The 25,755-nt window shown below is 61.5% G+C and overlaps 1 protein-coding gene across 3 annotated transcripts; it reads right to left on the bottom strand.

Moving 5' to 3' along the window:
* Window positions 1-1,193: 1,193 nt before the first annotated feature.
* Window positions 1,194-25,093, bottom strand: ZBTB7A (zinc finger and BTB domain containing 7A). 3 transcript variants are annotated; one of them, XM_039466081.2, is made up of 3 exons: window positions 24,846-25,093; window positions 13,305-14,581; window positions 1,194-6,162 (listed from the first exon to the last, which is right to left on the bottom strand). In XM_039466081.2, exons 2-3 carry the CDS (start codon window positions 14,564-14,566, stop codon window positions 5,670-5,672), a joined length of 1,755 nt encoding a protein of 584 aa, XP_039322015.1. In that variant the 5' UTR covers window positions 14,567-14,581; window positions 24,846-25,093; the 3' UTR covers window positions 1,194-5,669. The 3 variants fall into 3 exon arrangements, with proteins under 3 accessions (XP_039322015.1, XP_039322014.1, XP_039322016.1); XM_039466080.2 differs by lacking the exon at window positions 24,846-25,093 and adding an exon at window positions 23,596-24,070; XM_039466082.2 differs by lacking the exon at window positions 24,846-25,093 and adding an exon at window positions 22,434-23,507.
* Window positions 25,094-25,755: the final 662 nt, after the last annotated feature.

The raw sequence follows: 25,755 nt of genomic DNA, 5'->3' as shown, positions 1-25,755 counted from the left end.
ACCAAGCCTTGTCTAAAGCAGAGAGGTTAAGAAGCACCTACCCCCGACTGGTGGTCCTGACGGTTCTCCTTCAGCTTCCTGAGGCTGCAGGACCTCTGAGCAGAGGCCTGTGTGCCCTGAGGGCCTAGGAGGCAGGGGGCTTAGGACAGGGTCTGGCTGTAGGACCGATGACCCTCCCACCCTGCCCCAGCTCACGTTGGGGACCTGGGCTCAAATCCTGGCTGCAGCAGGTTCATGGGTGGCATCACATAGGTACGGGGCTTTGACTTGGGGTCCACACAAAGACCCAGTGACCCTCAGACTCTGTGGTGTGGCCTTTGTGGTGCTTCCTGGTGAGGGCTGGGCGAGGCTATGTTGACTTTCTGTGGCTACTAGGAAGGGCCCAATCCACAGAAGAGGAGCTGCGGCTCTGAGTGGATCCAGTGCCCGGCTCAGTGCAGCCACATCTGCCTCATTCACCCCTTGGGGCCGGCCCCATTCCCACCCTTGCTGGCCCAGACAGATTCCTTGGACTTGGGCTGAGTCTGCTTGGAGGACAGGCGAGAGGAGGAGGCTATCCCTCAGGGATCCCACCCAGAGGTAGTGGCTGCAGCTAGCTGAGACTTCCAGCTCCAGATCCTGGCTCATGGCCCAGGGGCCTGGCATGGGGCAGCACGCTGGGGTCCTCTGAGGCCCTAGCAGAGTCTGATGGCCCCCAGGTGGGTCTACCCCACCTGGGGCCTTGGGATAGCCTGGAACCAGGGGTACCTAAGACCCACCCCTGGATTCTGCCAACACCCTGCCTAGCCGGTTCTCCCTGCTGCCCCTCTGGCCTTATCCTGTGCCAGCTGCCTGCCCACGTGAGGGGCTGTGGGTCACCTTCCTCGCAGGGGCCTCCGGGCCTGGGACCTCCTTGGATACTCAGCCCCCACCCCTCACGCTGGGTCACTGTCCACGGCCTGCCTCCCCCCATGGGACAGACCTGGCTTCCAAGGCTGGGTGGGAAGGGTCAGGGACCTGGCGTTTCTCTCCTTGAGACCCAAGGTCAAGTCACCCTGGGTCCATAGGTGTGGTGTGGACCAGGGGCTCAACCCATCCAGTCTCTTCAGGGCCAAAAGAGGAAAAAGGGGACCCCCCCCAAGCCCTCCACCCCCGCTCCCCACCCTCCCCCCAACAAAACACAGAACATCAAATGAGGCAACCGAGGCAGCAGCGGTCGTAACAGGCTGCGTTTAGTGGTTTTTTTTATGTACAAGAAAAATGAATTTTTTTCTGCTTTTTCATCTTTTGTGTTTTTGTTTGTATTTTTTAAATTACTTTAAAGCTTCTCCCTCCCCACTCCCCAAAAGTGCATTTTTATCAGATTTTTTTTTTTTTTTAAATCTCCCACACTTTATAAAGACTCTCAAATACAGTCTCTGGAATGTCTGTCTGTGCTCTGTACCCTGAAGGCGCCATCCCGCCCCCCATTCACCAGTCCTGGCCCCCGCAAAGTCCAAGGCACCTGGATTCTGGGCCTGGGGAGGGGCGGGGGGGTTGGACCTGGGCATCGGACCCCCGTCCACAGCCTCCAGGCAGCCCCGGCAAGGGATTGGGGGTCGCCCCGGCCCCCTCCACCTCCTGGCCCCAGTCCCCCCCCCGCCCCACCCACCCTTGTAAATCTATGTATTTAATGCAAACTAGCCTGAATTCTGAGGTTGTAGCTCCTGGGGGCCCCCCAGCTTCCAGGCCCCTGACCCGTCCTGTGCCAGCCACCCCCCACCCACCTCCGGGAAGGCTGCTTCAACTTAAATAACTTCTTAAAATAAAACTGCAAATATAAATATCTTTCTTTCTCAAAAAATAGGATTTTTGCTTTTTTTTGTGGGTTTTTTTATTTTTATTTTTTCTGTTTTTCATTTCATTCTCTCTGTCTCGCCAGCTGCCTGGACTGTCCCCATTTGGGGAGGGGGGCACCCTACGACCCCTGCCACAGTGCCACCGAGTGTAAGGTGGCTGCTCCTGCCACAGCCCCGGGGTCTGAATCGTGCCAAGACCCCCTCCGCCATGTTCCTCGCAGTCCCCGACTTCCAGGGGAAGACCCAAGAGAGGCTGGGGACCCCCCCCCCGGAAGGAAGCAAAAAGACAGCTATGGACAAAAGGTGACAGGGCTCCCATGACCACAATGGTGGGGGGGGTCTCCTGAGCGGACCACCCAAGGCAGGGGCAGACTTTGGTATTGCCCGCTCAAGCCTGGCTTGCCACAGGCCCACACCCGTGCCAGGCTGGACCTGGTCCGGCATTTTACATTCACTGGTTTATAATTTTTTTTTTTTTCATTTTTAAAAATTTTTTTGCCTTTTTTTTTTTTTTTTTTTTTTCCTTAATCTCAAAAGGCGGGGTGGCGTCGGTGGGACCGAGGCAGGGAACAGCAACAGCTGGTAGCAAGGATGCTTCTCTCTCTCCCCTGTGCCCGGCAGGCTGGCGGGGATGCTGCAGACGGGGGCTCCGGCCTGGCCACCTCCCTGGCCCCCCGGGCGCCCCCGCCTGAAGCCCCCCGAAGCCTGGACCTCGCTCCCGCTCTCTTTCACACACGCACACACCCGTCCACGAGAATGGAAGCCACAATTTCGCATTGGTTTTTTTTTTTTTCTTTTTTTTTTTTTGTACCAGGCAGTTTAAAAAAAAAAAAAAAAAACACCCCAAAAAAAGAAAACACAAAATAAACCCCAAACAACCAAACAAAAAAGCTTTTAGCTGTGTCCTCTCTCACGGAGTCACACGACCCTCCTCAAATATCACTTTTTGTTTCCTGAAACGCGAGAATTCAGCAGGTATCTTTGGCAACACTTTATCACGACCTTAATTTAAAGAATAAAAATAAAATCGATCCACGTCTATATACAGTATGTGATTGCGCGGAGTCTGGGGAGGATGGGGCTGGGCTGGGGGGTCCCGGCTCTGGGCCCATGCAGAGGCTGTGGCCCCCAGGACGGGCGGGCAGTTAAGGCAAAGTGGGCGGGCGGGACAGGCGAAGCTGAGTGCGGAGCTGGGAACGAGGGGTTAGTGCAATCCCCAAGGAGGTCTGTGTGAGTGTCTCGGTGGGCAGCAGCCCTGGTTCCTACGGAAGTCCCAGAGGGCTCCACCCCCCAAGTCCGGTCGCCCCCACTGGCCAGGACGACAGCTGTGATTTTGGAGTTGGTTTTATTGCGAGGGGGTGCGTGGAGAGGGGCAAGTGGAAAGAGGGCTCACCCCTCAGGGGGCTGCTCTAGGAGCTGGAGCAGGGGGTGTCCCTGGCCTGGGTGCCCAAGCCACCACAGATGGTTTTCTCTTCAGAACAGCTCGCCCTGTACCACTGGGGTGTGAATGCAGCCGGGGTGCCATCACCCAGCCCCAGGGGAGAGGGGGGATCCTGAGACATTGGAGGGGGCTGACAGGCTTAAGGAGGGGTGGGAGGGGAACCAAAACCATCTTGTAGAAACAATGTGGAAATTGCCTTCTTTAAAAGCTTCCCTTTAAAAATGAAAGAAAAAGAGACGAGAAGACGTGTGTCACAGAGAAGGGGGCATGGGGGGGCAGGGGCAGGGAGACACCCCCCTTGGTTGGGCATTGACAAGGAAGTGTCAGTGCAGCAGAGCGTCTATTTTCGGGGTCCCATGCTAGGCATTGCATATGCAAAAGGGGTGAGGGCATCCTGGCATCTGGCGACATTGTCTCCCCAACCCCGGCCCCTGTCCGTGGCCTGTGGCTCGGTCAACGCCGGGCCTTGTGGAAGCCAGAGGTTGGGGGGAGGCAGGTCCCAGCCCCCTGGATTACAGTCAGTGCCTTTGAGTAAAAAGAGGGGTGCCTGGGGCGGGAAGGGGGGGCGGTGGTTCTAAGGCCCTGGAGATGGGGGGCCCCTGTCACCCACCTCAACAGGGCAGGCGTGTCCAAGGTCCAGCTCCTGGGTGGCCATGCGGGAGGATTGGGGTATTGGGGGTGCGGGGCAGCAATTGGGGTTCTCCAGCTGGAAGGCCCATCCCTGAGCTAGGGAGGAGGAGGGAGACCCCAAGGACAGAGACGGCCCTTTGTATGTCTAGTGGGCGCTAAGACCTGTACACGTCAGAACCAAAAAAGGGGACAGAAAGCGGGGCGGGGGACACAGCACAGACACCCCTTAGTCCTGCCTTCGAGGCTGGCGTCCAGGGGTGTAGCACAAACACCTCGGGGCGCCTCCCAGGGCCCCTGCAATGGCTTCCTCCTGAACCCCCCTTCTCGATTTTTGGGGAACAGAAGTGGATTCTACGTTTGTGGTGGGTTTTTTTTTTTATTATTTTATACAAAAATAAATCGACTTTTAGGAATTTCTGCTCTCGCTCTCTCTCTCGCTCTCTCTCTCTCGCTCTTTTTTTTTTTTTTTGTCTTTTCAACTTTTCATAGAAGTTGGTTGTAACTTGTAAACATGTTTTTAAATTAAGAATTAAGATAAAGTGTAGTACCCGTTCCATTACAAAGTGCCGAGACTTCTAATGTGGTTGGTTACCTTTTTTTCCCTTCCTTTCATTTTGTAAAATCTTTTTTTTTTTTTTTTTCTTTTTTCTAGGTTGTTTTATTGCTTTTGTGACATCGGAATTTGTGGATTTTCTCTCTCTCCCCGTCCCTGCCATCACCAGACCCTGGGGTTCCTCTGATCATGACTCTGTTTACCCCACACTTTGCCTGCTCCTCTGAGGAAAAGTATATTATTTATATATATATATATAATCTATATATAAATTTTGTTTTGAAGGAGGAAAGAGAAAAAAAAAATCTAAAAAGTGCTTTAAAAACTTGGGAGAGGGGGCTCGGGGGAGAGGACCAAGACAGAAGTTTTGAATCTCCAAACATGGGGGTCTAGGTGGACCGGACGGGGGTGGGGGGCGCCCTGAGGGGTGGTCCATGGGGGTCCCGCCAGTTGTAAGTGCCGTGAAGGGAGGCGGCGGGAGGCCCTCCCGGGAGCCATCCTGGTGCCCCCCCGGGAACCCCAGTCCGATCTCCTTTCTCCAGGCCTGGAAATAAATAGGTTTGTGTCTCGTGGCCAGGAGATGCAGGGGGTGGGGGAGAGGGGCCGCAGGCAGGGGTGGAGGTGGGGAGGCCGTCGGGGAGATGGAGAGGGAGACCCCTCCCTTAGTAAGTGCCCTGAGGAAGGAGGGTGCGGGGCGGGGGGCGGGGCCCATTTTAACGTCTGCTCAGAGCAGACAGAAATCATTTAAGGTCTTGTCTGAAAGACTCATAGAAACCAGCGAGGGGAGGAAATTAAAAGCCCACCCCATCCTCCCCCAAGCTCCCCCCATCCACCCTCACCCCGACCCAGGGCCTGAGATCGGCCCCGGGCCCCATGCCGGGTGCCCAGGGGGCTGTGTGGGGTCTCGGATTCCTTGTGTCCCACAAAAAAACCCCAAACCAAGCCCCGAAACCCAGCGATGGGGTGTGGGGGTGGGGGGCAGGGGAGCCAGGGAGGGCCGGGGCCCCTGTCGAGGGAGGAAAAACGTCAGAAAAGAGGGAAATCTGAGAAAGCGCTACCCTAGATTCTGTGACGCGTCATATATATATATCTGTATATATATATAGATATAGATATCTGTATATAGATAGATTTTCTTTTTTTGTGTTTTTGGGGGGGTGGTGGGTGATTTTTTTCTCTCTCTCTGTCTCTCTCTCTCTCTCGGGTTTCTGTTTTCTCTTTTTGGTTTTTAGACGAGTCCGGCTGTGAAGTTACCGTCGGTGGCCGCCCCGGGCCCACCGCCGCTGTCACCTCCTCCGCCGGCGCCCGCTACATTCAACCGGCCCAAGCCGTCGGGGCTGGCCACGTCCTCGTCCTCGTCCTCGTCCTTAAAGTGCTTCTCCTGGCCGTTGCGCCGGGCGTCGGGGGAGCCGGGCTGGGCGGGGGCGCCGGGGGTGGCGGTGGCCCCCGGGCTGGGGTCGGGCCCCCCGCCCCGGACGCGGGGCTTGCGGCCGCGGCGCGAGGGGACGCCGTTGCAGCCGTCTTTCTTGAGGTGTCTGTGCAGGTGGTCGGAGCGGACGAAGGTCTTGCAGCAGCTGTCGCACTGGTAGGGGCGCAGGCCCGTGTGCACGCGCATGTGGTTCTTCAGGTCGTAGTTGTGCGCGAAGGCGGCGCCGCACTGCTGGCACAGGTAGGGCTTCTCGCCCGTGTGCTTCCGCATATGCACCTTCAGCTTGTCCTGCCTGTGGACGGGGCACGGGGCGGGCACGGTCAGCGGGGCCGGGGACCCTCTCATCCCCCGCCCAGGGACCCTCACGGACGCGGCAGGCCCCACGCCACCCCCCCACACCGGACCACCCCAGAGGGACACGGATGTGCGCCAGAGGCTCCGGCCTCCCCGACGGGCAGGGTCCCCCGACAAACGGTGGGACTTCGCATTCTGAGCATCTGAAGATGGGCTGCGTGCTGTGTGGCCTTGGGAAAACGCTAACCCTCTCTGAACCCTGTCTCCTTTCCTTTTTCAACTTTTATTTATTCATTCATTTTTTTTTTTTTTTTTAAAGGCGGGGTTTCACCATGTTGGTCAGGCTAGTCTTGAACTTCCGACCTCAGGTGATCCGCCCGCCTTGGCCTCGAAAGTGTTTGGATTACAGGCGTGAGCCACCTGGGTAGTGGCTTTTGACCTTTTTCAACTTTTTAACAGAAAGGTCTAGGCCAGGTGCCACGGCTCAAGCCTGTAATCCCAGTGCTTTCAAAGGCCCAGGCAGGTAGATCACCTGAGATCAGGAGTTTGGAACCAGCCTGGCCAAAATGGCAAAACCCCGACTCTTCTAAAAAATACAAAAAATTGGGCTGGGCGCGGTGGCTCACGCCTGTAATCCCAGCACTTTGGGAGGCCGAGGCGGGTGGATCATGAGGTCAAGAGATCGAGACCATCCTGGTCAACATGGTGAAACCCCGTCTCTACTAAAAATACAAAAAATTAGCTGGGCATGGTGGCGCGTGCCTGTAATCCCAGCTACTCAGGAGGCTGAGGCAAGAGAATTGCCTGAACCCAGGAGGCGGAGGTTGTGGCGAGCCAAGATCGCGCCATCGCACTCCAGCCTGGGTAACAAGAGCGAAACTCCGTCTCAAAAAAAAAAAAAAAAAAAAAAAAAAAATTAGCCCAGCATGGTCTAGTGCGCCTGTAATCCCAGCTACTAGTGGGGCTAAGGCAGGAGGATCGCTTGAACCCGGGAGGCAGAGGGTGCAGTGAGCCAAGATCATGCTGCTGCACTCCAGCCTGGGCAACAGAGCGAGACTGTCTCAAAACAAAAACAAAACCAAAAACAAAAATTAGCCAGGCATGGTGGCAGACGCCTGTAATTCCAGCCACTAGGAAGGCTGAGGCAGGAGAATCGCTTGAACCTGGGAGGCGGAGGTTGCAGCAGTACAGCGAAACTCTGTCTAAAAAAAAAAAAAAAAAAAATTGCCAGGCATGGTGGCGCGTGCCTGTAATCCCAGCTACGTGGGAGGTGGAGGTTGCAGTGAGCTGAGATCATGCAGTCATGCAGCTGCCCTCCAGCCTGGGTAACAGAATGAGACTGTCTCCAAAAAAAAAAAAAAAAAAAATAGAAAAGAGGCAGGCTCTGGTTTGCTGCCCAGGCTGGAGGGCAGTGACATGACCATGGCTCCCTGCAGCCTCAAACTCCTGGGCTCATCCTCCAGAGTAGCACATGCCCGCCTCACCCTATTAAATAGCTATTAAACAATACATACATATGTATGTAAGTTTTAGAAGATGGGGGTTGAGCTAAGCTGCCCAGGCTAATCTCAAATCTCAAACTCCTGAGCTCAAGCGATGTTCTTGCCTCAGCCTCCCAAAGCTCTGGTATTACAGGTGTGATCCACTGCACCTGCCCTGAACCGGCTTCCCTACGGCAAAAGTAGACAGCGGGCTTTGGCTGCCTCATCCTGCCCCTACCCCTAGGGTGGGGCGAGGCCAGCCAGTGCCCGGTGTCTTCATTCACGCCACGGACGTTTGCCGAGCTCCCGCTGAGGGCCAGGCCCTGTTCCAGGTGCTGAAAATACCACAGGGAACAAGACAGGCAAACATCCCTGCCCTCTCGAGGCGGACGGTCGCCGGGGTGTTTGGTGACATACAGGGTGACCAACTGTTCTGGTTTTAGCACTGAAAGCCCTGCATCCTGGGAAACCCCTCTGTCTGGGACAAACTGGGGCAGTTGGTCACCCTAGTAACAGAGTCCCCACCCCACAGCACCCAGACCCACCCACTTTCCCCTCTCCCCTCAACTCAGCCTCGCTCCCCCATCTGGGATCCACCCTGACCTGCAAAGCTCGAGCTACTCTGGGCCCTTTGCACGTGCTATTCCCACTGTCCAAGGCGCTTTCTTTTTGCCTACTGGATCTTCACAGTGAAATCTGGGCTCAAATGTCACCTCTTCTCCTAGCCCTATCTCCATCCTTGTGCCATCACCGTCTGACTCTTTTTTTTTTTTTTTTTTTTGAGACTGAGTCTCGCTCTATTGCTCAGGCTGGAGTACAGCATCGTGATCTCGGCTCCCTGCAACCTCCATCTCCGGGGTTCAAGAGATTAAGAGAGGCTGGTCCGATGGTAGTGGATTATCAGAACTTATTAACATTAGTATCACTAAAGTTGGTATACAACCCCTTACTGCTAAATTTGACTGGCTTAAAAAAAAAAAAAAGAGATTAAGAGATTCTCCTGCCTCAGCCTCCTGAGTAGCTGGGACTACAGGCACCCGCCACCACGCCCAACTGATTTTTATATTTTTAGGAGAGATGGGGTTTTCCCATGATGGCCAGGGTGGTCTCGAACTCCTAACCTGAGGTGATCCACCCGCCTCAGCCTCCCAAAATGCTGGAACTACAAGTACTTGCCACCACGCCTGGCTGATTTTTTTTTTTTTAAAGACGGGGTTTCACCTTGTTGGTCAGGCTAGTCTTGAACTCCCAACCTCAGGTGATCCGCCTGCCTTGGCCTCCAAAGTGCTTGCATTACAGGCGTGAGCCACTACGCCCGGCCTGATTTTTGTATTTTTAGGAGAGACAGGACTTCACCGTTTTGGTCAGGCTGGTCTTGAACTCCCGACTTCAGGTGATCCACCCACCTCGGCCTCCCAAAGTGCTGGGATGACCAGGAGTGAGCCACCGTGCCCGGCCAATCTCTCTTGTTTCTGTAATTTCCTTGTTTTTCTTTTGTCTCCCTGATTGGACCGTGAGCCCTGAGACAGCAGGGATTGAGTGTGACTGGAAGGCCCCTCCCTGCCCATCTAGCCTAAAAGCCGGTCACTGTATGAGCCCTGGGGTGCCTGTGACCTAGGTGGCTCCTGAGCCCTTGAAATGTGGCCAGTCGGAACTGATGTGTGCTGGAAGTGCAAAAGGCACCCCAGCTCTTGAAAACCTGATACACAAAAGGTGATGTAAAATAGCTCACTGAGGCCGGGCGCTCATGCCTGTAATCCCAGCACTGTGGGAGGCCGAGGCGTGTGGATCAGGAGTTCGAGACCACCCTGGCCAACATGGTGAAACCTCCGTCTCTACTAAAAATATAAAAAATCAGTCGGGCACGGTGGCTCACCCCTGTAATCCCAGCACTTTGGGAGGCCGAGGCGGGTGGATCACGAGGTCAAGAGATCGAGACCATCCTGGTCAACATGGTGAAACCCCGTCTCTACTAAAAATACAAAAAAATCAGCTGGGCATGGTGGCGCGTGCCTGTAGTCCCAGCTACTCAGGAGGCTGAGGCAGGAGAATTGCCTGAACCCAGGAGGCGGAGGTTGTGGTGAGCCGAGATCGCGCCATCGCATTCCAGCCTGGGTAACGAGAGCGAAACTCCGTCTCAAAAAAAAAAAAAAAAAAAAAAATATATATATATATATATATATATATATATAAATTAGCTGGGCGTGGTGATAGGCGCCTGTAATCCCAGCTACTCAGGAGGCTGAGGCAGGAGAATCACTTGAACCCAGCAGGAGGAGGTTGCAGTGAGCCGGTATCTCTCCACTGCACTCCAGCCTGGGTGACAGAGCAAGACTCCGTCTCAAAAAAAATAAAAATAAATAAAATAAAAAAATAGCTCACTGAGGATTATGCATATTGACTCCACAGAGAAATGCATCCACTGGGTTGGGTAGAATATGTTTCTTGCAAGTCACTTTCACCAATTTCCTTTCACTTTTTTTAACGGGGTGTCAGAAAATGTAAAAATACTTAGGTGGCTTGCTGGCCAGGCACAGGGGCTCACACCTGTAACCCTAGCACTTTGGGAGGCTGAGGTGGGCAAATCATCTGAGGTCAGGAGTTTGTGACCAGCCTGGCTAATGTTGTAAATCCAGTCTCTACTAAAAGTACAAAAATTTGCCAGGCTCGGTGGTGGCATGCCTATAATCCCAGCTACTTGGGAGGTTGAGGCAGGAGAATTGCTTGAACCTGGGAGGCGGAGGTTGTAGCGAGCTGAGATCGTGCCACTGCACTCCAGCCTGGACAACAGAGAAAGACTTTGTCTCAAAAGAAAGAAAAAGAAAAAGAAAATGTAGCGGTGTCTTGCCTATATCCATTGCATGATGCCCGTCCACAGTGATAAAGTAGACTGCTTCTGGGATCTGGAGGGCAGGAGGGAGCCCTGGGTCTCAGGAGCCCGGGCTAGAATCTGACCTGCTCCTTGCTGCTGCCTATTGTGCCCCACATCTGAGCCACTTTGGGTTTCTTCCTTCTCACACTCAACAGACTGAAGGCTTTTTCAGTGTGGGGACTGGCAAACTCCTATGCATCCTGCAAAGCCCTACCTTGAATGCCCTCTACTTTTCCTAATTCCCAAAGACCTGGCTCCCCTCTGGGTTCCTCCAGCTCTAAGTCCCTCCCTCTGGCGCTAGCTACAGAACTGGTGTCTCTAACTTTAACCCCTCCTTGGCTCTCTGTTGCCCCGAGGATCAAGGCCTGGCTGTTTGCAACCAGACCCTGACCTTCTTCTCTCCAGCCCTGCAGCCCCACTGAAGCCAACAGAACATGGTGACTTGCTAACAGAACCCTGGCCTGACCAGCTCTGTCAACCGCCTCCAGGCCTCTGGTGTCTACCGATCACCTCCTGCAAAGCCCATGGACAAGGTCTCCGGGCTGTCCTGCCCAGATCTGGCAGAGGGCCAGGGTCACAGAGGGGATGGCAGCCACAAGGTTTTTCTAGAACTGTGCAGAGACTCCCCAGATGAGCCTGGGAGGCCCAGAGGGAGGAAGTGCCTTGCCTAGGGCTGCACAGCCGGCCAGTAGCCACGAAGAGGCGGGGTGGGGGCGGAGGTATCCCTAGTTTCATCACCCTGAGCCCCAGCCTGGGTAATTATAGCCCCGGCCACCACAGGCCCTGCTTACTCAACGCCCTGCTGTGACTCAGAGGGGCCTCGGGCTCCCAGGCTTTTGTGTGTGTGTGGGGGGGTGCTGGTGCCCTGGAGAGTGGGGACTGAGGCTCAGAGTGAGGAAAAGAGGAAGCAGGTGGGTATGCCTTGGGGTGGGAGGAAGAGCTTTCGAGTGTCCCTCTCTCAGCCTCAGTTTCCCTGGCTGACGAGATCAGCCCTGGGGTCGAGTAGGGTGCACTCCACGATGCCCGAGTCAGAATGAAACTGTGCCAGGGAGGTGGAGTGGTAGGGGCAGCATCTAGCTCAGCCTGGTCTTCTCTGCAGACCCCGGCTCTCTGTACCCACCAAGCTGCTCTTCCTGAGCTCAGAGATGAACCCACAGTGACCTCAGGACCCCTGCCTGGAGGAAGAGGAGACCCCCAAGATCTGCAGTACCCCAATCTCACCAAGGAGGGGCAACCATCAGCTACAATGCCCGCCTCCCAGTCATCGACCTTTGCCCCCTGCCTGGCACTCCTGGGCGCCGGAGTCCAGGCCGCACCCTCCTCTCCTGGCCTGCTGGGGAGGGGTCCGGGGTGCTGGGTGGGGGGAGCTGGGGAGGGGGTCAGTTCTAGTTCCTGTCCCCACGGGGCGGGGCCGGGAAGCTGGGACAATGGCCTCTTTCTTCGGCCCTGGTGGGCATGGCTGGGGGAACCCCAGGGCGGTAGAGGGGCAGGGGGTGGTGCTGAGTCACCCAGCCTGGCCAGGTCCCTGCCTGCCAGCCCCCTGCCCCCACCGCTGCAGCCTGCCCTGGATCTACGACGCCCGGCCAGCCACCTCTGGACTCCTAAGACCAAATCCGACACTGCGCCGGCGCGGCCTTGAACTCCTGCTGTTCAGGGACCAGGCCCCAAGGCTCCCACGGGGACACAGTGATCTCTCAAGCTGAGCTGGCCTCAGGGCCTCTTGCACTGGCTGTTCCCTCTGCCTGGAACGCCCGTTCCTGCATCTCCTTCCCGCATCCTTCAGGACCAGCAAGCCTGTCCCCGGCACCTACAACAGGGCCTGGCACCAGAAGATGTTTCAGAAATGCTGGCTGATAAAGCCAATGACCGGGCTCATAGGAAACTCAACAGCCTGGGCTCTCCCTCCCTAAGCCTGAGCACCTGTCACCCTCTCCCAAAGCAAAAACAGAAAAAAATCGAAACACGCAGAAGAGAAGAACCAGCCCTCTAGGGCAGAAGAGCGACTGTGCCTTCCCGCCCGCCTCCCGCACTTCAGCCCTGACACGCACGCTTCGCATTCGACACAGCTGTCACCTTATGCCTGGCCTGCACCGTCACCCACCAGGATGTCCACACACGAGGGCAGGGGCTGGTCTAGGCTGTTCTTAACAGGCATACCGGCCAGGGACGCAGCAGCTTTGGGCCTGAGGTGGGGTGTGTCTGTGTGTGTGTACACATACATGTGCCCGTGGGTACATTGTCTGCATGCATGTGCGTGTTCATCTGTGCACGTGTGCATCTGTGTGCATGTGTGTGCGTGCCTGTATGTGTATGCATGTGCGTGTGCCTGTGTATGTGTGCGTGCATGTGTCTGACTATGTGTGTGCATGAGTGTGTGCCTGCATCTGTGCCTGTGCATCTGTGTGCGTGTGTGCCTGTTTGTGCATGTGCATCTGTGTGCCTGTGTGTGTGCCCACATCTGTGTGGCTGTGTATGTGTTCGTGCATGTGCGTCTGTGTGTGCCTGTGTGTGTGCATGTGCGTGTGCGTGCCTGCGGGTGTGTGCATGTGCCTGTGTGTGCATGTGCGTGTGTGCCTGTATATGTTTGTGCATGTGTGTCTGTGTGCGTGTGTATGTATGTGGATCTCTGTGTGCATGTATGTGTATGTCTGTGTGCCTGTGGACATGTGCATCTGTGTGCGTGTGTGCATGGGTGTGCGGTGCAGAGGGAGAGGCGGGGAGGGCCCGTGAGCAGCAGGTGCCGGGCAGAGTGCGGACGCGCCTCCCTCCGCGGCGCGGGCAGCTCACCTGGTGAAGCGGACCTTGCAGATGTTGCACTCGTAGGGCTTCTCGCCCGTGTGGGTGCGGATGTGTCGCGGCAGCTTGCCGGCGCCCTGGATGACCTTCTCGCAGATGGGGCACTTCTGGAAGGCCTTGGCTCGGATCTTCTTCTCCACCTTCTGCGACCAGGCTGGGTAGACGTCGCCGTCGTGGGCGTTGCTGAAGTACTTCAGGTAGTAGTCCATGACACCCTTGTCGTCGGCCCGCGACTCCTCGTCGCTGTCCCCAGCCGCGGTCCCCGCCCGGCCCACCGACGACATCATCTGCTGCAGCAGAGTGCTGGCCGCCAGCCCGTCCACGTCGGGGCCGTCCCCGTCCTCGCCCTCGGCCGCTCCCGACAGGAAGCCCGGGGAGTCGCCCGGCTCGGGGGCCGCCTCCGACAGCGAGGCGGCCTCCTCCTCTCCGCCCCGGCCGTAGTGGCCATTCTGCGTGGCGGCTGGCGGGGCCGCGGGTGGCGGAAAGAGACCCCCGGTGGGCGCATCCTCATCCCGCTCCGGCCACAGACCCGGGTTGCTGTCTCCCTCGTCCCCGTCCGCCGTCGGGGGCCGCTCGGCAGGGGGGCCCGGCCCATAGAAGTCTAGCCCGTTGCAGTCGCCCGCGGCCACCGCGGCCACCGCGGCGGCCACGGCCTCCTTGGCGGCATCCAGGTCATCGTCAGACGCCCCAAAGGCAGACCATGGGAAGCTGGTGGCGGCGGCGGCGGCGGCGGGGGGCAGGCTGTTCATGGGGTTGCTCTGGAAGAACTCGAGGTACTCCTTGGCACGGAGGAGGTTGCGCTGATCAATTTGATCTACAAGGTCCAGCTGCCCGGCGTCGGCGCCCGCGTCGGCCGCCAGGATCTGCCGGTCCAGGAGGTCGGCGCACACGTGGCTCACGGCGGGGATCTCCAGCAGGCGGGCGGCGCTGAGGATGTCACCCACGTTGGCCGTGCTGACGGTGAGCGTGGCTGTGTAGGCGAAGTCCATGAGCGCGGTGAGCGCCTCGGCGCTGACGAAGTCGATCTCGTACACGTTCTGCTGGTCCACCACGGCGCCCGACGTGAACAGCTTCTTGAAGTACTGGCTGCAGGCAGCCAGCACCGAGCGGTGCGTGGGGAATTCGCGGCCCTCCACCAGGATCACCACGTCGCACAGCAGGCCCTGCGTCCGCTGCTCGTTAAGCCCACTCAGGATGTCGCTGCTGTGGTCGGGGAACGGGATCCCGATGGGGCCGTCCACGCCGCCGGCCATCTTCCGCGCCGAGACCTGCAGCAGCGGGGAGGAAGAGGGCGCTCGTGAGTGGGGGCGCGGGGGTTCCTGTGCCCACTGCCAAGGCCCCAAGACCGTTGAGAAGCAGCGCTCCACCTGCCCCCCTAGCCTCGGGTTCCCATCTGTGCATGAAGGCAGTCAGGTATCTGCCTTCCCAGCCCATTTTCCGAGCTGTGCGTCAGAGCAACAGACTCCCGCCCCAGCCTCTTTTGTTTTCAGTAGAGATGGGCTTGCACCATGTTGGCCAGGCTGGTCTCGAACCCCTGGACACAAATGATCCAACCACCTCGGCCTCCCAAGGTACTAGGATTACAGGTGTGAGCCACTGCGCCCCGCCAAGCCTCAGTAGTTTTCCACCTGAGCATGAGGACAGCCAGATGTCCTGGCTCCCCAGCCTCAGTTTCACCAGCTGTTCCCAGGGGCAGTCAAATGTCCTAGTTCTTTAGGCTCAGTTTCCCCAGCTGTGCACAAAATCGATCAGCTGTCCTGTCCCCAGACTCAGTTTCCCCAGCTGTACATCAGGGTGGCCACATGTCCTACCCCCAGCCTCAGTTTCCCCAGTGGTGCATGACAGCCAGGTGTCCCGCCTCCACCAGCCTCAGTTTCCCCAGCTGTGCATGCGAACAGCCAGGCGTCCTGCCTCCCCCCCAGCCTCAGTTTCTCATCTGTACATGAGGGCAGTCAGATATAGTGCCTCCCCAGCCTCAGTTTCCCCAGCTGTGCCCAAGGGCAGTCAGATGTCCTGTGCCAGCAAAACCCACACTGGACGCTTAGTGCCACAGGCACACTGGCACCACCCCTCCCAGGAGGGCCCCCAGGAATGCATGTTGAAAGGACACATTGGGAGGCTGAGGTGGGCAGATCACCTGAGGTCAGGAGTTCAAGACCAGCCTGGCCCACATGGCTGGCATTTAGTAGAAACCCATCTCTTCTAAAAATACATAAACCAGCTGGGCGTGGTGGCAAGCACCTGTAATCCCAGCTACTCAAGAGGCTGAGGCAGGAGAACCCAGGTGGTAGAGGTTGTGGTAAGCTGAGATCGAGGCACTGCACTCCAGCCTGGGTGACAGAGTGAGACTCTCTCTCAAAAAAAATAAATAAATAAATAAAGGAAAATGCATTTTGAGGTGCCACAGGAGCACACAGTAGGTGCTCAAGAACAGTGCCCTGATCTCAGCCATTTTCCTGTTGGTCAGAGTATGGGCTTCGGCCGACACAGAGGAGAGGTCGCACAGTGACTTTTACAAATCACCTACTTAGGCCGGGCGCGGTGGCTCACGCCTGTAATCCCAGCACTTTGAGAGGCTGAGGTGGGCGGATCACGAGGTCAAGAGATAGAGACCAGCCTGGCCAACATGCTGAAACCCCATCTTTACTAAAAATGCAAAAATTAGCCAGGCATGGTGGCTCGTGCCTATAATCCCAGCTACTAGGGAGGCTGAGGCAGGAGAATCACTTGAACCCGGGAGGCGGAGATTGCAGTGAGATGAAATGGTGCTGCTGCACTCCGGCCTGGTGAGGGCAAGACTCCGTCTCAAAACAGAACAAACCCCACAAAACACCTACTTCACGCTGATCCCAAGGGAACCCAACCGGCGGCACCCGCTGTCGTGAGCTGAGGCCGCCTACCCCAGCCCCACGGTCAGAAGACAGTGGCATCTGAACTCAGACTAGGAGTGGGCCTAAGAGCCAGCCCCCTGGTCCCCCAGCCTCCTGCCTCCTGGTCAGGCCTGGTTCTTTTCAGGGGGCTCTGAGTCAGCAGGAAGGGGTGTGGTGGAGGCCGGCGACCCAGAGCCGAAACCCTGCCGAGGTCAAGGCCACTGTGGGTGTGCCCCGTCGGGGCAGGGCCAGTGACTCCGCAGGCTAAACCCCTTCCTGCCCCTCAGAGCCCCCAGCCTGCGGCCCAGCCCTAGCTGTGAGTAACAGAGGAGTCCAGACCCCGCCCGGGAGGAGCAGGGAGCCGGGGAACCCCCATCGCCTCCTGCCACAGGCCCATTTGGCAGCCCTTCCTGAACTCCCAGACACCCTGGCTGCGCTATTCAGCCCCAGACAAGGCCCTGACCCTCTCTGGGCCTCAGTCTCCCTATCCGTCAAATGGGCAGAGGTTTCGGGCGGCGCTAGGCCCTGGGGGGACTGTGTCTGTCCCACCCCTCTCTTCCCCTCCCTCCTTTTTTCCACCTTCCCCTCTGCTGTGACTCATCCGCCTACTCGGAGCTTGTGCAACCCTCTGGCCCCTGTCCCCACCCCTCCGCCCTCTCCTGGGAGCCCCCGGCTGCCCCGAGTCACCCAGCACAGCTCACATTCCTCCCAGCCTGCTCGCAGCTCTCGGGCCAGAGCCCCTGGGCAAGGTCCCTGGGTAGAGGGCCCGAGCCCGGCCTCTCACGGCCTTCTTCACGCCATGGGACCCTCCTGCCCCCCCCACAGCCTGGCAGCACAAGGGAGGCACGGTGTGGGTCCAGCCGGACCCAAAGCCCAGGGCCCTCCTCACGGGGCCTGAGCTGCCGTGCGACACAGAGGCCTTTGTGAGCCTGCTCAGCACCACCACGCTCCCCAGGTCCCCTCCGCCCGCCCTCCTTCCCTCCTTCCAGCCTCGGCCCAGGCCCTGGCTGCTCAGCGCCCGCGTCCGCTTGGAGGCCTGCAGTGGGGCAGTGGGGCTCAGATGTGGCTGCTGGGAGCTGGGAGGGTGGGACCCCACCCGAGTCTCCGCCCTGGGAAGCCTCCGAGGAGCCCCCTTGGGTGGTGTCCACCCCCTGCCACCATCTGCCGTCTGGCCCTGGGCCGCAGGGAGCGTGAGAGCAGATGGAGCTCCGGATCAGACAGGCCCGGGCCCTCCTACCCACCCCAGCACCCACCCTCTGACCCAGGCCACCAATGCCCCAAGATGGCCACGCCAGGCCTGCGGGGCCACTCTTCCCCTCAGGTGACCACGGTCCCCGCTCTGGGTGGCTCAGAAGTGTCTCTCCTGGGGCCTGGAGGATGGGCCCAAAATAACCCAGGCGGCTCAGCCACCTCTGGGAGTCCCAGCTATCGTGAAGATCCCAGCTCCAGGCTGGGTCCGGGGGTCCCAGCCTCTGCCCTCTCCAGCCTGGGACCCTCCCTTGGGCCCCTGCTCCCCACTAAATATCACCGAGGCCCTCCCTCAAAGCAGCCAGGCCCAGGGTGATGTCACCCAAGGAAAGCCCCCGTGAGAGGACCATTTCGCCGAAGAGAATGCCCGGGCCCAAGGGTGCCCGTCAGGGCTGACTCCCAGGGGCTGGGGGCCAGGAAATGATGAAGGGACCTGCCCCCCACCCGCCCAGGGCATGGTCCGGTCCTGTCCTCGCCCTGGAAACCAAACTTGCTCTGAGACAACTGACCCACGCCCTCACTCCAGGAACACAAGCCACCTGCCGGCCACGCCCCGCACCCCCACCCCCACCTGGGCCTCCTGGAGGCCGCCCCTAAGGAAAAGGCCAAAGACGCTGCCTCCAAGATGGGAGAGGGGAGGCCAGGCTCCAGCCAGAGCACCCCCGGGGGGCCACGAAGTCCCGACAAGAAGAAGTCCCCGAGTACTGAAGCCCCACTGCGCGCCCAACACACAGTCCGCGCCTCCAGAGGTGGCGGCTTCGTTCCCCTCCTCCGGAAAGCCCCAGCCCCACGCCAGCCAGGTCCCCACCCCTGCCGGCCAGGGTCCCCTGGGCTCGGCCCACACCCACCCAGGGCCCCATCTTTCATCACAGCTCCTCCCCTGCGCTGGCCTCCGTGGGATTTCCGGGGCTGCTCGGTGCTGACTCGGCGGCCAAGGGGCAGGCCCTGGCAGGCCCCTCCTGGGCTGGAGGTGGGGCGCCTTCCTCCCCCTGGGCCGCTCCCGGGCCCCTAAGCCCAACCCTCCCAGGGCGGCGCACAGTAGGGGCACAGCAAACCACCGGATAAACCAGAGACGGCCTGCACCCGGCCCGCCCACCTTGCTGGAAGGCACACCCAGAAGCAGGGGGCTGTGCAGCCTGCCAGTCCCACCTCCTGTCTAACCTAAGGGTCATTTGCTGCAGTGTCTGTCGAGAGCCACTGCACCCAGGCCACCTTTTGGCCTCCTCTGTGCTACCTGCTTTTAGAAACCAACTGGGTGCCCTTCCTTTCGTCTTCCCAGGGTTCCCGAGAGGCTCAGAGAGGTTAGGCGGCCCAGCCCAGCTCACACAGCAGCCCTCTGACCTGGGCGGCTGCCACTCCCAGATGCTGAGGACTTGCCGAGAAAGCTCGGAAGCACCCTGATGTGGCTCGGGAGCCGCAGGTGTACCCGGGAAGGCCCCCGGCATCCAGAGAAGGGCGTCCCAGCACAGGGAGTGGCAGAAGCTGAGGCCTGGAGGTGGCTGACTGGGGACGGGCAGAGAGGAGGCGGCATTGCTAGCACAGGGTACCGGAGCGAGGGGACTCCCCAAGGTCATACAACAAGGGGAGGGCTGGGGACCCCCAATCCTCAGGATGGAGAAGGGGCCGCCAGCCAGGGGGCTGGGCAGGCCACTGCCACCCACCGCCTCCCCGAAGGACACTTTCTGGGGGCCATCTAATGAGGGGCTCAGGGCCCCCATAAAACCCTCTGCCCAGGGAGAGCAGGAGAGGAGGCCAAAGGGACCTCTCACCCCTCCTGTGTGCTGTGCAGAGCAGCACGGGTTCAAGCCCCAGCTCCCCCACCTCCAGGCTGTGAGTGTGGACAAGATGCAAGACCTCTCTGAGCCTCCATCTCCTGGGGGATGGGGTTTGTGACACTGGAAAGGGGCCACCCCAATGTGCCAGCGTGGTCAGGGTCCCGCTCACATCCACGCAGCAAACTCAGCCCAGGGACCTACTCCGCGCCAAAGCCAGGCCCCAAAACACTGCCAGGCCGTGTGTTCAGCACCCCTCTCGGATGGGAACTTCGCCCCTGAATGCTATTCCGGGAAGCCGGTCCCCCCTCACCTACTAAGGGAGTGTGGGTGGCGGGGTCTGAGGAGGAAGCTGGAAGGGGAGACCAGGCCCAGAGAGGGTGGGTGGCCAGCCCAAGGTCACCCTACCAGCCTGGTGCGCAGGTGTGGCTGCCAGGCCCGCACCCGGCAGCCCCTGCCCCCTCCCCGCCCGGCGGCCTGTGTTGCAAGGTTGGCCCCGACGGGTTACCCCGCCCTGACCTGGTGCCAAGCCCCGCCTGGCCCAGTCCCCAGCCTGGGTTTAATGGGACAGGAATGCAGTGTCCCGATCGGGGGGCACCAACGGCCTGGGGTGGCTGCCAGCTGCCAGCCCGCCCCCTGCCCGCCTGCCCTTGCCCAAAGGCCTCCTTCTGGGCCAGACTCGGAGCAAACAGGCCCTCGGCCATTTTACGTGTCCACTTATTGCCCTAAATGGGGAGGGGCTTCCTGCCCGGGGCCTTAAAGGGCCAGCAGGAAGGCCGCGGGGGCCCAGTGGGAAGTGTGGGGTGGGGATGGGGGCAGCGATGAGGAGGCCAGGGGGATCCCATCTGACGCCCAACTCAGGGGTGGGACTGAGGCCCACCCAGTTCCCACACTGAGTGCTGTCATGGGCCAGGAAGCCCAGCCTGGAGCCTGAGCCTAGGTTCTAAGAGGAAGCTTCACAACAGCAGTGGAGGGGCTGAGCTTCCCGTCACCGGGGGCAAGCAAGGCCAGACTCTCAGACGCCCATCCTTGTCCACCTTGCCATCAGCCCAGGCTGCACCTGCTTAGCCGAGATGCCTGCAAGAGGCCGGGGTGACCTCTCTCCCTCCCCTGAGGGAGGCCTGCGAGTCACCTGGACATGCCCGCACCACCCCCACCCTTGCCTGAGCAGGTGGAAGGCTAGGCCTGGGAGCCCAGCGGCCTGCAGAACCCAGCCAGATCCTTCTCTCAGGTATCCTGATAGGTGGGATGGGCCTTGTTTTCCAGTAAAACCAGAAAGGCGTGGGTGGCGACACTTCCACCCAGGCCGTCCACAGCCTGCTGGGGGGACAGATGGAGGGGCTGGTCCTTTGGCCACGCTCCTCCCGAGCGCCGGATTCTCCAAGGGGCGCCTTCTGCGCTTCGGGGCTCTGGACTCGGCGCTCGGGGAGGCTGGGCCTCGATAATCGCCCCAGAGACCCACAGTACCCGCCAGCCCCCACAGTGCTGGAAGGCAGGATCTGCGTCCATGCCCCATTTTGCAGAAGGGGAACAGGATCAGAGAGGGGGAACGGCTTGGCCGGGGTCGCACAGCAGAACTGGAATTTGAGCCCGGGCCGTCCGTCTGGCTTCACCCTGCCTAACTAGTCCTCCCACAGCTCCTTCCATCCCCATTCCTGGCCCCCAGATACCAGCAGGAGGTGAAATCCCCCTACCCTGGGGCTGAGGAGCTGAGAGGCCGGCTTATTCTCATACCCTCAGCGCTGCCTTGCAGGGCGCCCGGGGCAGGGCTGGAGTCCAGCTGACACAGGTGACCTCAGGGAGGGGTCCCCTGGCCCTGGAGTCCTCAGGACAGCCCCCCAAGGGCCCGACACGGTACACAGCAGTCACTCAACAAACGTTCCCAAGGACCCACTGAGCAAACCCTGGGGACAACATGCTAGGGCTGACGATCCTCTCCCCACTGTCCGGATGGGAAGACTGAGGCTGGCCGAGAGGGAGTGACTGCCCGGGGTGGGCCCAAGGCCAGGGCTGGGATTCGACTGAGCTCACCTCCACCAAAGCTCATTCCTCTGGTCCCTGTTGCCCGGGGCTACTGCAGGGTGGGTTACGGTCTGGCAGGTGAAGGCTGGGGAGCAGGCCTCTCACGCAGCTCTGACCCACACCCCACACTCTGGTCCCTGCCATGCCCTGAGCTGACCTAGGAGCTCCCGCCACGGAGGAGAACACAGCATGGGTGGCTTTGCAGGCACCAGCTGGGGGACCCTCAGCGCCCCACGCACACAGCACAGTAGGCCGGTGTTCCAACCCCCAGAAGCCCTCCTTGCAGCGTATGGGCTGCAGAGGGTCTGCTCTGGCGAGGTGACCTCCAGCTCCTCTGGTGGTAAAACCCAGAGCCCTGCCCGCCTCTGAGGGCCAAGGTGAGACGGGATGGTGGCTCGGCAGCACTGGAGAGGGGCGTCATACACACAGGCACCAGCAAGGGCCTGCCCGGTGAGGCCGGGAGGTGAGAGGGCTGTGGCTTGTGCTGTGTGACCTTGGGAGCCATGCTGGCCCTCTCTGGGCCTCAATGTCATCTTCGGACACAGGGTTTAATAAGCCTCGGTGACGCTCCATTTGCAGGCAGGTGCCTGCAGTTGAGCCTCTACTGACAACCTCCAGCCCTGCTCAAAGACAGGTGCCTCGGTCACCGCACAGGGGAGACTTTGGGCAGGCCGGGAGCTAGAAGGATGGACCACAGGGGACAGCTCTGCCTCCACCTGAGTGACCTTGGGCAGCTCTCTGCTTCTCCCCACGCCTCAGTCTCCCCTGCCCAGCACCTGCTCTGAGACTTGCTCCAACCCCCCAGTTTCCAAGCTCACATTCTGCCTCCCTCTCCGCCTTAGTTTCCCCCTCATATGGCAACGGGGATCTGGCACCAGGTGGACCCAGCTATAGGTCAGAGGGACTCAAGGAAAGAAAAGGAAAAAAAAAAAAAACAATAACAAAAACCCCAGCAGGGGACTTGTGATCGCCCCAAGAACCTTCCCGACCAGGCTCAGGCTGCGCTCTGCCTTGGCCCTTGCCGGGCGTCGGTGTCCTGCACAGAGCAAAGGACCCATCCCCTCCCTGCCGCCACCCGCGGGGCTCTGCCGAAGCGGGGCTCTGCCGAAGCGGGGCTCTGCCGAAGCGGGGCTGCCCGCCCCGGCCCGGGTGCTGACTGGCCGCCACGCAGCCAATCGGAACTGAATAATAAATACCCCCGGACTGACCCACGAATTAAAATTTCAGTGTCCCGGTTGGCTCTTCTTTCCTTCCTCAGACTTCGCTTTTCCAGCGGCCGGCTCCTGCCCCCCCTCTCCCCCAGGCTCTGTCTCCACAGCAATGGCTGGTGGTAAACAGAGGCCCCGGCCCTGACGATAGGTGCTCTTGGGGGTGGCCCTCGGGGACAAACGCCCCCGGCCTGAAGCCCTCAGGCCCCGGCAGCAGCAGGGCCGGGCCTCGGCCTGGCCTCCCGGGGACCTCTCCCAGACCAGCTTGCCAATAGGAAGTGATCGCCAGTGGTGGGGGGGCATCCCCAGTGTGGGAGCGGCACGGTCAGGGTTACGCCCTGGTCCAGTTCTAGGGTTGGGGGTTGCTGACACGGAATCCCGACGCCCTCTCTGGAGGCAGCTGGCCCGGAGGTCGGGGGGGCCCACCGAGCCCGCCACCCATGGGTGAGCCAGGTGGGCGCCGCTGGTGGCAGGGGCACCAGCACCTCTGTAACTTCCGCCGGCTGGCTAGTGGGGAGAGGAGTTGCTGCCTCCCCCCTCCTCGCCGCCAACTCCTGGCTGCATTCCGCCAACATTTAGTGGGCGCCGACTGGGTGCCCGGGCCCGGGTGGACAGCACCCTCCCGCCACGGCCCACCGTGCGCCCCCGCCAGCCAGCCCGGGCAGCACCTCCCAGAACCCGCAGAGGCCCGGGCCCTGGGGGGGCACCCGCTCCTCCGCTCGGCTCAGCCCCCGGCCAGGCTCCCAGGCTCCCAGGCCCCGGGCTGGGGCGAAGGGCGGGCCGGGTCTCCGGCCCCGGAGGTTAGGAGCGGGAAGGAGGGGGCCGGATCCCACCAGCTCCCCCCTCCTCTGCCCGGGCTCAGGCTTCGCACGTGGTGGTGGCGTCAAGGGGAAGGAGGGGGGGTCCGGGCCAGAGGAGACGGGGTCACGCGCATTGGGGGCGCGGGCGGCGGGGACCGGGGGTGCCCTCTCCACCCCCTCCCGCGGGTCGGAGCCGGACGGCCGCCAGGGCAGGGCGAGGGGCCAGGCCGGGCCCCCCACCCCGGGCTGAGTCAGGCCCAAGCGGGGGCAGGAAGCGGCCCCCTCCCCCGCCCCGGCCGCAGCGCGCGGCCCCCGCCCGGCCCGCGGGCCCCCGCCATCTCGCCCGCGCGGGGGGCTCCTACCTCCTTCCCGGGGCAGCGGCGAGGGGGCCCGGCCCCGGCGGCGGCGGCGGTGGCGGCGGCTGCGGCTGGGCTGGCTCCCTCCGAGGGGCCGGGAGGCGGCAGTGAGCCTGGCCCCGCGCCACCCCCCGCCGCCGGCGGCCAATCCCCACCCGGGCTGGGGGGAGGGCGATGCAAATTACCCCGGATCTGGGTCCGCCCGCCCGCCTCCCCCACGCCCGGGCCCGGCCTGCGCTAGGCCGCGCATCCCCGGGCTCGCCTGCACCGCGCGGCCGCCCGGGCCGCCGCCCTCCCCGGGGAGCGCGGGGAGGGTGACCCCCCCCCCGGGCGAGGGGCCTAGGGAAGGGGGGCTGGGGACGGTTACACAACCAGGCGGGGAGGGACCCCGGGGCGGGGAGGGGGCCGGCCCGCGGGCCGCGCAGCCGGAAGCCGGGACCGCCACCGGCCCCTGGCGAGGGGAGCCCGGCTCCAGGCCCCGCCCCCGGGCTGGCTGGCCCCACCCCCGCTCCGCGCCGCGCGATCGGCTCGCGCCCATTGGCTCTCCGGTCCGCCGCTCACCGCCCCTCCTCCGCACCGCCCCTACCCGCGGGCCGCGGCGGGCTGCCGGCGCGAGGCACCCTGGGACTTGAAGTCCAATCCGCCTGCCACCTGCCGGTCGCAAACGGCGAGGGAACTACGACGCCCAGAGGTCCCCGCGGCCCTGCCCGCCCACCCGGACACCCCACCCCTTCCCCTCCTTTGCAAAGCCCCCCTCCCTGTTTTTTCAGCCCCCCTCCCCCCCATCCCCCATGGAGCTCAATCCTGGCCAACTCCAACGTATGCACGCAGCACCGAATAGGCCCCCGGGGGGCGAGGGCGCCCCTCGTCTTCAGCTGCAAACTTAGCAGGCGACGCGCCCCCCTATCTCCCCACGCCGGCTCCCCCCATCCTCAATGCAGCCCTGCTTCCCCTCCCCCGCTCCCCGCGCGCCTGGGAGCCCCGAAAAGCCATGCACCCGGGTTGGGGGGGCTGGCGCACAAGCCCATGCACTTCGCCCCCAATATCCCCTACCGGGCGGCGCCCCCTCCCGCGCTCGAGATTCAGGGCGCCTCCAGCCTCCGGGCAGCTGCCGACCACCCCCTCCTCCGAAACTTGGGGGAACGTCCCCGGCTCCCCGGATCTCCCCTTCCCAAGGGGGCAGCGGTGGGCGCAGCGTCCCCCGCCCGTCCCCGCCCTGCACCCCGTGCCCGGGGCCGCGCCGGGCGCTGACTTACCTCGCCGGGCCGGGCCGGGCCGGGGCGCGCGGGGCCGGGGCCCGGAGTTGGGACTGGGCTCCCTCGGCCGCTCGCCTCCGGGGTCCGCGGCGCTCGCTCTGCCCGCGTCGCGCTGCCCTGGTCGCTCCCTCGCGCGGCGGCGGCGGCGTCACTGCCCCTACAGTAACTGTACAGTACAGCCAAAGCCCCGTATGATGCTCGCGACTCCCTTCCTGGTTTCTCCGAGGGCAAGAGGGGTCCTCCCTTGTCTTAAAGGTGCCGCAGCCGCCGGCCCCCCCACGCCCAGCCCGCCCCCCCCAGCCCGGCCTCGGAGGCCAGAACAGGCTCGGCAGGTCCCCTCTTGCCACGTCTCTGCCCTCCTGTGGGGCTTCGCCCGCTGCGCCGGGGAGACCGGGCTGTTATTAGGTTTTGTCAAGTGGGGGGGGGTCCGGCCCGCCCCGGCGCGCCCCCCCCGCCTCTGACCTCTCCGCCCCGCCGCGCGGCGCCGTGCCAGCTTGCCAGCTTATCTGGCCCCAGAGCTCCCCGGGGCGCGGGGGGAGCGGGCCCCCCGGGGTGGAGGGGGGTGGGGGCCTCCAGATAAACAGGCCCCCAGCCTCTGCGCAGGGGCGGGGTGCGGGGGGGCGCGGGCTGTGCCCCCGACGCCCGGGGCGTGGCAGGATGGCAGCGGGGGCGGGGAGCGCGGTGCGCACGGCGAGGAGCGACACGGGCGTGGGTCGCGCGGCCCGGGCTGCCGGGGATGGGTGGGGGGAGGTGAGGCGGTGGGGACCCCCCAGGCCAGGCGCCGGGCCTCAGTGGGCCCCGCCGCGCGCGAGGACCCGGGGGCTGGCCTCGCCAAGGACGGCCAGGGTCCGCGGGGCTCCCGGGTCCCTAAATGAAACCACCAACCTGCCCGCCCGCGATTATATAAAGG

Source organism: Saimiri boliviensis, chromosome 14, assembly GCF_048565385.1.
Source record: "Saimiri boliviensis isolate mSaiBol1 chromosome 14, mSaiBol1.pri, whole genome shotgun sequence".
Classification (NCBI taxonomy): domain Eukaryota; kingdom Metazoa; phylum Chordata; class Mammalia; order Primates; family Cebidae; genus Saimiri; species Saimiri boliviensis.
This window is presented reverse-complemented; position numbering and strand designations above follow the sequence as displayed.